The sequence below is a fragment of the Epargyreus clarus genome, unplaced genomic scaffold, assembly GCF_041222505.1.
Source record: "Epargyreus clarus isolate Ecla_fem2 unplaced genomic scaffold, WU_Ecla_fem_2.2 ptg000027l, whole genome shotgun sequence".
Lineage (NCBI taxonomy): Eukaryota > Metazoa > Arthropoda > Insecta > Lepidoptera > Hesperiidae > Epargyreus > Epargyreus clarus.
In genome coordinates, this window is record NW_027332234.1 from 14,122,056 (window position 1) to 14,134,540 (window position 12,485).

General features: G+C 37.2%; 1 protein-coding gene across 7 annotated transcripts in view; it reads left to right on the top strand.

The window, feature by feature from the left end:
- The window catches only part of LOC140754145 (uncharacterized), a 61,655-nt gene that overhangs the window by 32,309 nt on the left and 16,861 nt on the right, over positions 1 to 12,485 (top strand). For 6 of the 7 annotated variants that reach the window (XM_073089079.1, XM_073089073.1, XM_073089074.1 and 3 more), the window contains 6 exons: positions 36 to 203; positions 1,429 to 1,479; positions 1,978 to 2,337; positions 2,609 to 2,740; positions 2,920 to 3,075; positions 12,003 to 12,167. In XM_073089079.1, coding sequence (XP_072945180.1) covers positions 36 to 203; positions 1,429 to 1,479; positions 1,978 to 2,337; positions 2,609 to 2,740; positions 2,920 to 3,075; positions 12,003 to 12,167 — 1,032 coding nt within the window. The remainder of the gene's footprint in view (positions 1 to 35; positions 204 to 1,428; positions 1,480 to 1,977; positions 2,338 to 2,608; positions 2,741 to 2,919; positions 3,076 to 12,002; positions 12,168 to 12,485) is intronic. The other variant, XM_073089075.1, reaches the window with a different exon arrangement.

The following is a 12,485-nucleotide window of genomic DNA, read 5'->3' on the forward strand; positions in this document are numbered from 1 at the left end:
GGTGGTCAGCTAACGTGCAAGTTGCGTCCGCACAGCTGGAGGCGGCGAACCGCCAGCTGCGCGCGACGCGAGCGTTCGTGGAGGAGCAGGCGGCGGAGCGCGAGGCCGAGCGCGACGAGTTCGCGGCGCGCGTGCGCGACCTGCGCGACGACAACGCGCGCCTCGCGCAGCGCCTGCACACCAACGCCCGGATACTCAGCGAGGTAACGCTGCATGCTGTGCGACACGTACACCGACTTACATACACCCATTCCAAAGACATATACATAGTTACATTATATTATGTACATGGGTAGAGACCGCGCCAAGCTAGTCCACTCTGAATAGAAACGAGTCGTGTCGCAATCGCAAAATGTAGATATCAGCGGGACGAAGATAACGCTGCACGGGAACACGTACATGACACACAGTTACGTTACATACATACATAGACGTACATGTACGAACACACATACAGCCTCTTATACTGGTGTTAACTGTCGTTTAGTTTGCACAATGTCAAGTCAGCTCATCACCAATCTCCTGACTGGTCACCGTTCAGAGTGACAGGGATTTAGACATTAGTCCACCGCGATGACCAAAGAAGACTTCACATACGACTATTTTTAAAGAACTCACAGTACACATAAGTCCAATAATATAATTTTCGTCATTAATACAAAAATTGTGAAATCATTTGTACTATGTATTCTGCATGTTTTAACATGATACATTTCACATATCAAAGTATTAATTTTATTAACCTTTTTAAATTTGGCTGCTGTGTGTGATGCATTCATTATTATACCTTAACATTTTTTCACATTTAACGTATTTAGTGTCAATTAACCCTTAAATTGACCCTTACAATCAACGCTACTGTATTCGTCTGCTTCTTATGTACGAGTATGTGATACTTGAAATATATCATAAAATCTCGAAGTGAAATTATATTGATGTAATTAATTTTTAACTAAAACAAAATTTTCGAATTCTAGTAGCATGAGACTTGATCTAATATAATGATATGTAAGATCAAAAGTAATTTGTGTAATAAATACATTTCGTCTATTGAAATAATACCTTCGATACGTAAAATAAAACATATTATTATTACCTAAATACTTTGACCTTACTTAAAATTTTGTAATAAACACCAATTTGTGCTGTTGCTAATATTTTTGTTGCCTGTTTTAATTTGCACAAAATCCTAATCCTCCGTAGTAACTTTCCGATCCTTGGCTAGTATCGTTACCTAAATTCTATATTAACTTTATTCTCCGACAGTATTAAAATCTGCTCAATATTGTATGAGACGAACTTTATCATCGCATGCCTTACTTACATAATTGTCAAAGTAATACGCGTGCAATGTTACACGGTAAAGTAGCCTTTATTGCTTAAACATATATTGAGAAGATGTAAAAAATGGCGTGCGCGTTCCCGCAGATCCGTTGCCTGCGCCTCGCGCATTGTAACTGTAGGGAGCACGACGCACACGTAAGTTGTACGATTTTGATATTTACGTATAAACAGATGTTTTAATTATATCTTTAACTAATCAAACGTCTACCCTGATCATTTGACTGTCTGATTTAAACTTTAGGTAGATTAGACGCGATGATTCTCTTACTGAACTTTATTTTATTCGTAGCTCCTTGTTACCTAAAAGTAATTGAGGGCATACTCATACTACTAGATTATAGAGAAATAGTGAGTAAAATATACCATAGTCAGTTACTTCCTTTTCTTCTAGTTTTGTTGTGCTTGATGATCTTTATTCCCTTTAATTTTCTTTCTTCACTTTATTTTCCTTCTTGTAGCCTTAGAGGTAGATATTCACACTTAATAGCATGCTTTTGCACTTAGATTTCAGACTAATATTATTAACTAGGTGGTAGAGTTAAAAGTTAATTGTAAAACTATACCGAATTAATATTTTATAGTAAATTGAATTTGTAGAATGAATAAATAGTTCAAATTAAAATTATTAATTAGGTGGAACAGCTAGAAGCCCAGACACGAGAAATGAACCAAATCATAACCGATTTGGAAGGTCGAAAGGCGACAGTTGACGAGGATCTGAAAGCCTCTGAAGAAGAGATAACGTTACTACGAGACATAATTAAAAACTTGGAGAATCAGCTAGAAAAGAAGGCGGAGCGAGAGAATGAAGTCTCCGAGCAGTTGGAGGACATGAAGAGAACGATTGATGAAAGAGATAGCAAGATGCGTGCGTTGTTGGGCGAACTGGAGTCCCTGCGGAGTGAGAAGGTCGAACAGAGCGATGTCACGTGTCTCAAGTGTGAGCAAGAGGAGGACCGGTATATGGAGCTGTTGGAGAAGGTTAAAGAACAGGTGAGTTTTTTAACATATATAAAATGATAGAAATGATAGATGAATCGTAATTTTAAGTAACTTACATAGCGAGATTTATATTGTACACTGTAGCACTGCAGGGTAGCAACGCATTTAAAGCTGACCTAGGGCAGCACTCAAATCCTATTAGAGTTTAGTTACAGATGTCCATGGATGTCAGTTATGATTTTATATGAGATGATGTATTAACATACACTATGTTAATTTGCTATTTTTGTATCATAATAAATATATTATGTGTTTGTGACAGGCGCGTGTGTTGGAGAGGCGATTACAAGCGCGCACGGTGTCGCTGGAGCGCGTGCACGAGCGCGCGTCGGCGCCCAGCAGCGAGCCCAGCGAGGACGTGTCGCTGCGGGACGTGCGCCACCCGCCCTGCGAGGTAACGAGTGTCCGTGTCGGGCGGCGGCTCGGACCGCGCGGGGTCGCTGGAGCATATGTCTATAATTTTCCTTGAAACCTACTTTTCAAAGAGAGACCAACAACGCGTTTCTTGACGCGTATATTTATAAATAAATGATCTCCAACAGCAGAGAGTGACCTGTGTGTCGTGTGTGTTAGGGCAAGTCCCCGGAGTGGTCGCCGCGCGTGGAGCCGCTGGCGGAGCTGGCGGGCGTGTGGGAGTGCGAGGAGGCGCTGGGGCGCGCCGCGGCGGCCGCGCTGCGCCGCCTGGCAGACCTCGACGCTCAGCGCGCGCAGCTCATGGACGTCGCGCAGGTATGTACCAAGTTTGGTATTTACAGCAACAACTACTTTGCTTGTAACAATGACTTAGTAACTGGGCTTATTGACTAGCTGAACGAATTAATAATCAATAATATAAATTACACTTGTTTCACTCCTTACAATTACGCTTATTTCACTCCTTACAAAAGATTTCCAACCGTCTCTAAGATAATCTGTACAAGCCAGCAGCAATTTTGGAAAATAATATACATAGTTTTATACCCATATTGTTTTGCAAATAACCATGACATATCAATTGCAATCATAGAAAAAACATTAAATGGTAGTTAACATGGTACAAATTAAATTACTTATATATTACAAGACAAATATGTGAACATTAGTCAATGCATTTGGGTAGAGTATCAATTGCGCGTGAATGCCAAAGACGATATTTATATTTAGTTTTTCGCAACACGCAATCGTTTATATTTTCTCGGTTATCGACTTTAGGAAACTGTTCAACAGCTGACTGCGAACTACAAAATATCGGTCTGTTAACTATTAAATCAAAACAGCTATCTATTAACTTATTTCTAACCGCATGCTATACTTATGGAATAGCATTCATTATATTCATTCACGCTTGTTTCACGTCACTGAACTATTTTAGTTATTTGCTCGAGTATTTCGTAAATTTCTTCGAGTACTAACAATACAGATAACAAATGACTCTTACTTACTAAAATACCTTTTCCTCAAATATCTTTTGCGTGACCACCATTCACACTATCCTACATTCTCCAGCGTCCTTGAAATGTATCCCGTAGTCAGCGGTGGCGTCCTGGCACCAATCCAATCGAACTATTTGTATGTCACAGAACATTTAACTCGTGGACATGCCTTTCGAAAATTCGTCTTGATAGACGCCTAAATATTTAAACAAGTAAGACAGCAACCCAGTGCGCAGGGTAATGTTTTTCGAGCATATGTTTGTATATCTTATTCTTTGCCACGTCCTGTAGCCCTCGTTTTCATGGATTTCAACATATGAGGTCCGATGGATACGTTTTATTTTTTTAAGTGTGACAGCATTTAAATTTTTACCAATGTTTTTAATAACAATATCGTTGAGTTATATTTTGAAGAAAAAGAAATCAGTATAATATGTACATAGTTACTAAAAATCTGTGAACCCTCTATGGCAATTCTAGTTAGTGTGAAATGTGTGTGGTACAACAATACGTGTCCGCGGCGGCACCGCCCGCAGCGCGCGGCCGCTCGGCGGACAACGCACGTGTACACACTTTGCGACCAAAAAATATGTAGGATCATAGCAGATAGCGTATTGCACGATTAAGCATTTTTCCCCGTTGTTTCCTCAGCGTATATTTTTGGTTGGCCCTGAGCACTGCATTTACTCTTGAATCCTTCATGAAAATTTTTTCTGTCTTTGATGGTATGATATTTTCGCTCAAATTATTTAAAGTACTTGTCATGAACTGACGGCCAAATGAATTATTAAATGTTTAGTTTAAATTTTGTTTTAATGTCAAAGTATATTCTTATGGGTATAGCGTTATTATTGTTTGTGTTATATCTTTCAGCATACTAATATTAAAATAAAGATAAAATTTACATTTCGAAACAAATACACGCTACGGAGAAACTTGTTGAGATTATGGGTAGCAGCTGGCACGCAAATGAAATGGAGAATTGCCAAACGAGTTGATAATCTCCCGAAACGATAATAACCACTGATTGTGTGTTTGGTGTGGCGCAAATTAGTTATAGGTACTCGAAACAACTTGGTATTGACTAGAATAACCAATTTAACCAACATTAACAGGTGGTCTAATTTTTAAGGTACAAATGATGTACATACGGAATTTGTTGTTTTCTGAGTACCTACTTTATCAACTGGAATTGAATAATGTGTGAGCAATATGTCTCCATAAATCCAGATGCGAACAGCTTGATAGAATATGATTTAGCTCTTAAATTGTGGAGCTGAACCATTCCCAGCAGTGGTATGTACAGTGTTACAGACCTATTATGCGGACGTATTTTTATAACAATCCTTCATCGCTTATTTAAGTCCTTTATGGCATAAAATTTGGCAAATTCCGCCTTAATTAAACATACATACCATATGTATAATAGTATAAAATTTAATATAAAATTTCATGCTTTAAGACCTGTTCGTTTAAAAAGCACGTTGTCTGTCACTCAATATTAGTTCAAAGTGGGTTCATCATTCATATCTCCACATTAACAAACTTATTGAAAAATAAATTTTGACTCACCATCACCCACCAGCGTGGGCGCCATAGTGTTTCATAAATAGAATCCGGATATTGGCACTCTATTTACCCATTACGATTATTATTGATTCAGTATAGCATGTACACTAAGCATTCCTTCCTCCCCTTCATATTGCAAGGATGTAACTCCCTCTGATTCCTCATTAAAAGTTGGCTTCAATGGCCATATGTAAATGTAACTATCTGCTTCTCGCATCTCTGAACTACGTCCTGTTCGCGGTGACTTACGTGGCGGTTATCATTCAGTCCAACTCGCAAATAATTTCTGGTACGATCCCCGGTCAGATGAATATCTAAATAAATTTAAATTGAAATTCTGGGTCTGGCTGTTTGTATAGTCGTCTTTGTGTGTTCGAGGCACCCACTACACCAAAGTGTAAAGCACAATCGCTGACATGACAACCGAGCCCCAGCCCACGCCGCCCAGTGAATCATACTGGCTCATTTAGAAAACTCTAGCCCTAATGCAAATGCTCTTATTGCTCTCGCTTTTTATTACGTGCTTTATTGAGCGTCCACTCAGGGCTGCCTGTTGAGGGTCCACTCGAGATTCTATCGCGTAAAAGTAGAGTAGGGCGGAAATTACTTCCTGATTCGATTGCTCTTCAACGTATGAATTTTAAATCAAGACGTCTATTATAGATGCGTTTATTACTTGTGAAACAGATTTCCATGCGTGAAATATGCCCACAACGTCATCAACATGGACGAAACTACGGATACCTCGACAGCAGTAAAAGTGTTAGTCCCAGGTTTTTAAACAGGATCGGAAAATCATCCCTACCTAACATAATCACCAAAAATATCTTCATGTTTATCAGAATGGAAATAAAATATTAAACCTGGAACGACCTATAAACATCAAGTTTACACAACTGTTGAAGTTTATTCGGCGGCCCCTTTTAACACTTATTCCCGCAGGCGCATACTGCACAGTTAACGAGAAACCAAAACATTGTAACACACAACGCTGTCGTAACTTGTAACCCATTTTCACGTAGCATTTAATACTCTGTTACAGGAAGATAAACACGTTTACGGAAATAGACAACCCTACATGTCAAACAACAACATTCAAACATGTAACTTACCCACGTACCAACACCGACACACATTCAATCATATCACACAACACACATTGACAATGTTCACACATGTATACGTACGTATAGTGAGTAGTTGTGATCTAAATATATGCGATTGATGGCATAGATGACCGAATTAATAGATACGGTATGTTATTAACGATGCGAGCGGCTAATATTAATACGTATTGTTTTGCTTTTCTTGTAAGTTTTGTTGTCTTATAGAGTCCTGTCTATTTTTGACTACACGGAAAACCATGGGACGAGTTTAAATTACATTGCTGTTATGTTTAAAAATCTATTTCTGTTATATATCCTTATTATTCATAATTACAACTGAAATAATTTAATAGTCTTGTAGATTAATCAAAAGCTGTAAAGTATATATTTTGGGCACTTGTTATTACAAAAAATACTGTAAATAATTATTACGTATTGTTTAAAGAAATATACCTAATACATGGATACAAATTACGTTTTTAAAAAAACAATGCGGTCTAACAAGATGTGGTCGTAGCTCTGTGTGCCGCATCCACGCCCTAAACATCGCTTCGCACATCTCTATTTTCATACGTGACCGTCAGTGTCCCGCGCGATGTTTCAGTCGTTCCCGATGTTCCAAAGCGTGTTTTGCTGCAGGAAGGTCTCAGCTTCCATTTACGAATCATTTTAATGACGTCATTAACTGCTTGACAGATTCATCGCGTCATTATCTCGAAAACATGATTTTTAAAGTATAGTTTTCTAATAAGACGTTCACGTTTTGTCGTCCATCTCCTTTTTCATCATCTTCCCTTTATAAGTGAATGTGATTGTGATAGTGTAAATAATGTAGGTGTAGATTAGCTGCACGTGGGATGTTTGTGTGGCGTTGTCTCGCCAAGTTGGTCGGGATGGGCCTGCCAGACTTGACGGTAAGTCCAAAATTGTATTTTTGTAGCGCTACGCCAGTTTTTCCCTAACGTACTAGAGCAGCTCTAAAGCTAAAATGCAATGTCAAAAACAAAATTATTTCGGTTTTACGAACATTATATAAATATGTGTACATACAAAGGTTGACTTATTTTTTTTGTATTAAAAGTCTACTTAGTCGTTTTAGCAAATATTTATTCGTCGTAAATGAGAATTTAGTCTTAAATGTTTAAATACTCCATTTGTATGGCATTAAATGTTAATAATACTTATATATGTATAGTCACTTACGGTAATTTATATATTTTCCATATTGAGATTATTAAGAACGTCCCTGACACAAGGATAATTACTATTGTGGTTTGTGCCACTTTTCACGCTCTTGTATTAAACACTACAGTCGTATTATTATCGTATCGTCTTCTAAATATTCCTTTCAGTCGATGATGATAATAAGGTGATAATGCAATATAATATTAAAAATAAATTTCAAGTTAAAATGTCCATCACAACAGTAGGTTGTGTTTTATGCTTTGACATTGTTTATTAAATCAGGCTGACGACTTTATAGTAATATTATAAATATAAATATTATAACACAATATGGATTTTTACCGTGAAATTAATATTTACATGTATTTTTTTACATAACTTATGTAGGTAAATAGTTTTTAAAAACAATATTTTAAGTAATTTCTTTCATCTTCGAATTTTCCTTCTTTCCTCTTCAAATTAATCTATAGAGTCCATATTATGAAAGCATATCATGCCTATTATTGTTTCACAAAGAAATAAATATTTTACGATTTTCCGGAAAGTTTACCGCACGCCAGAGTTTTGGTTTCATTTTAACGTGTGACGTAAACTGTTTGGCTATCTAAATATCTAACTTCTGTCACCGTGCTGGACCTGGAATTAAAGCTTTAATAAGTCATCAAATAATATAATACAAAAGGCATTTTTTAAAGTAAAAAATATACCTACATAACTGTCGATGCTGGTAGGCGATATACGCTTAGAACCTGGTTGTAAATTACTATGGGTGGCGGTTTGAGTGGATCGGACTGGCATATTTTAGGTTAAACCTTTTTGGGCGTTAAATAGTATTTTAATTTTCGGATATTCCCTTTGTGTATTCCTCATAACATTATTTTAACATTCTCAGATATACGCGCTTAGGTTCCTATGTACACATGTGACTGTTTAGTAAATTCAGAATTATTTTCTGATGTATTCGGCTTCATCCATTCTTACGTTTAAAACTTTGCCAACACCCACAAACTTGTACCAGTGTATTTATACTCGACTGTTTTCTCACTCATTGTTATAAATTGTTAGAAAGATTTTAAAATTTGTTGTACTGTCGTAATTTTTCGCGATTCTATCCAAATTATTAAAGACAGATAATAATATGCTTCTTAACTAAACAGATAAACTTTGACTTAGTTTTACTTCCAGCTCAACGCTATCAATGGTCTACTTATTTGGCAAGATATACTTTATTTAAACTGTCTTGAACCTTGACGGTCAAATAAATATTCCTTTCACGTGATTGTCCAACAATATGTCTATCGCTTGTCATATTAATATCGGTAAAGTGAGCTCCAATCAACTTTAATATTCTCAATTGCCGGAGCAAATAATAATAAAAGAGGCGAGCTATTCTCCGCAGATTAAGAAATCTTTCTCTTCCTTATTGGACGGATCATGGACTTAATTCCCCGTTTCAGGCTAAATTGAAATTTATGCATGACAGAGTAATGGTTGGCGGTTGTTATTATTTTGCAGAAGAATAACAACCACCTAGAAGCAACGAGCTTATATGAATAAAGTACTAATTGGGTAGGAGCTTGAGGAGTTGGTCAATTATTCAGTACATACATAAATAATTCTACTTGGTTTAAAATTGTTAACATGACAAAAATGCATGTGTGTCATCAGTTTTTAATTATTTATACATGGTCTCTTTCTTTGGCATGCTATATAGCCCAACCGGCTCGAAGGGTTTTTACTTAACATGTGATGTCGTTAGATTCATCTAAATTATGAAAGTAAACATAAGCTATATTAAGCATTGGGGTTTTGTTTCTATAATAATTGTTAGTTACCTATTTTTGACTACATTGTACGAGGGACATAGGGGAGCTTCAAGTGGCTAGTAGGGGCTTACAAATTACGTTGTTAAAGGCCAATTAATCTACTCATATGAGTCATTGCACATATGAAACATCTGATAAGAGTTTATCTAATATATCTAATCTAATTGTTTCTATAACGTTCAATTATTTTGCAATGAACGGATGGGGAAAACAAATAATTATAGGTAGTACATGCAGGCGAGGACGTGAACGGAAGTTGGAACAAAATAAAAGTACAAAACATTGCAATGCTCATTTAGTTCATTGTTTTTCCACGTGGTACCGTGGAATTATATCATTATCATTTTACTTGCACTTGCAGCATTTTATCTCTTAAAACTTCGAACGTAACTTATAAATTTTAATGTTTTACAACCAGAAGTAACTAAAAAATAATGGACGTTGTACATGTGATGCTTGCAAAGTAGGGGAAAAAGCGGTAAAAAGGGACAAAAACAGTTGTTCTTCAAAATCAGCGATGCTGTGACGTCTCCCTTGTTATTGTAAATATATGCGATTATCATGTCGCCATCATACATCAAAAATTCCGAACTGAACCTGACCACTAAAACTTATAAGATTGTAAGCCGATATTTAATAGATATTCTATACTTAGTTGGAATAGTCTAAAAGTAGTCTACTGAAATGGCCGGGAGCATCATCATAAATTGAACTAATGAGCAGTAAGTGAGTGTAATGAATCTCCGAGCCACTCGAAACAAAAGCACGCGCTCATCCCGAGGGCGAGTCGAGAAACACGAGTTATTACAGCTGTTCGGTGCAATTTAATGCACTCAGTTGGACATTTTTCAGATTGAAAATTTGTTTTTCAGATAATTTACCGTCGCAAAGAATACTTTTGGAGTGATTTCTAGATGCTTCTTTTAAAAAAAAATATGGAAGTAAGAATTACGTGTACGTAGATTAAAATTGTAGAATCAAATGTTATTTTATTCGGCTATTTCATCTTACTTCATTTAAGCTTTTAGCTCTGCGTTTATTTCCGTTGTGTTTTTAAATCATCTTATTATTATACTGTTATTATACTGTTACAATCTTCAGTTTCAATAACATTCGCTTGTTATTTAAAATTTTGGCTGTAATTGTAAGCTATTTTCAGCGGGTGAGCTAGCTTTAGAATTTAATATGCAATAATTCAGATGCAGATATTGATTCTTTGCTCCAGGAAAAGCTTCGATGTCGGAAGTTGCAAGCGGGCACCTTACGTGGTGTCGGTATCTCATATCTTATCAACCTTGACTAGGTCCCTATATACTGGACTTGCAGCCCTATATAAGATTTTTGAAATTAAGATGAAACATTCTATTACACTATCAATGGGCACCGACCTTTTATCAGCAATGTGTATCTATCATGTATTTTACATATATATTATACGTATAAAGTCACAAATAAAGACTTTAATCACTTTCCTTTGATTCAAAATTATCCTTTCGATGTAAACTCATCCTTTAACCCGCGAAATGTTAGCACGTGCTGAGCTGGAAATGCCTAGCCGTTTCCGATTTCCACAAGCATCAGTCAATGGGAGCCGTCGATGGCTCACCAAACGGTGTCCCAGTGATCTTCTCGCTAAGTGGGCCGCGTATTATTAGCGCCGCGCCGACCGCCACAGCTGTACCGTGTCGCCCGCCACTCGGTAAACCGATCTTTAACTGTAACAGTTGCTATTACTACACATTTTTAGAAAAGGTACTAGTCTTGCAAAACTTAGTTGAAAATAAAGTATATTGCACAAGTATGGTCTGTAGTGGAATGTGAACGTGTGTTTTAATAGGGGGTGTCGTGTCAGTGTGTTTCATATTACTATGTGGTTTTATAAGTTACTTCACCCCTGTTTCCTTTCAATTATATTTGGATATTTTGTAAGACATTCCAAATATTTCTCATTCTGCAATTGTATTTATATAATTTATATATATTTTTCATTGTAATTGGATGAAGTATGTTTTTGTGTTTAAAAATATTTTTTGTATTATATAAACTGACGATAGAAAGTTTAATTGAAACTGAAAGTTTTTTTTAAACTATTGAAAATGTATTATTTATGAGCAATCCCCACGTGAATTGCGCTCGCGTGTACTTATATCTGCACACTTCAATTTTTATGTAACTTTAAATATTGGCCGGATAAATGCCGGCGTACAGACCGGTAAAATTTCTTTGTAGTGACAGCGACACTGCCGCCATACATATTTCTTTATTTCTGTTACTGTTATAATGCTGCTACATTTTGTTCAAAGTTTGGAAATCTCATTTATCTAACCTGTCCTCAAAAACAGCAACACAGCATAGGGTTCCTTTCCTCTTTATGTGTCTTAAAGTCCTTTGGAAGCAGTGATTACTTAACCTCAATACTTGGGTTATTGTGCAGGAGGTGCGCGCGGAGCAGGAAGCGCTGCAGAAGCGCATGAGTTAGGTTTCCTCTCCTATTTAGGTCGTTGACTGTCCATGGGCAGCAGTAATTACTTAACCTGAGTACTTGTGTTGTTCCGCAGGAGGTGCGCGCGGAGCGGGACGTGCTGCAGGCGCGCATGTCGGAGCAGGCGCTGCGCATCTCGTCGCTGTCGGCGCGCCTGCAGCAGCAGCGCAACGACGCGGAGGCGCTCGCGCACAGCGCGCACAGCCACCTCACCGTGCAACTGCACGACACGCACGCTGAGGTAACGCGCAACCACATACGGATCGAATAGTAGTTCTCTACTGCATACTACATTAATGAAATATGCTTTTTCATTGACTTCTGGCACACATTGACAGATGTAATATAAAGTTAAACGTGGGCAATGGAAATTCTGGACAAAGGGATCTATAATTATTAATATTTATAATATATTTTACTACAGTCTTTGACTACAGTCTTTGACTGTAGTAAAATAATCCCACAAGTAACGCATTTTATCGGCGCGTTAGAGTCTTTTATTGTCTGTCTAACAAAATAACAAATGAGTAAAACCCCTGTTTATAATGATGTAGCAAGT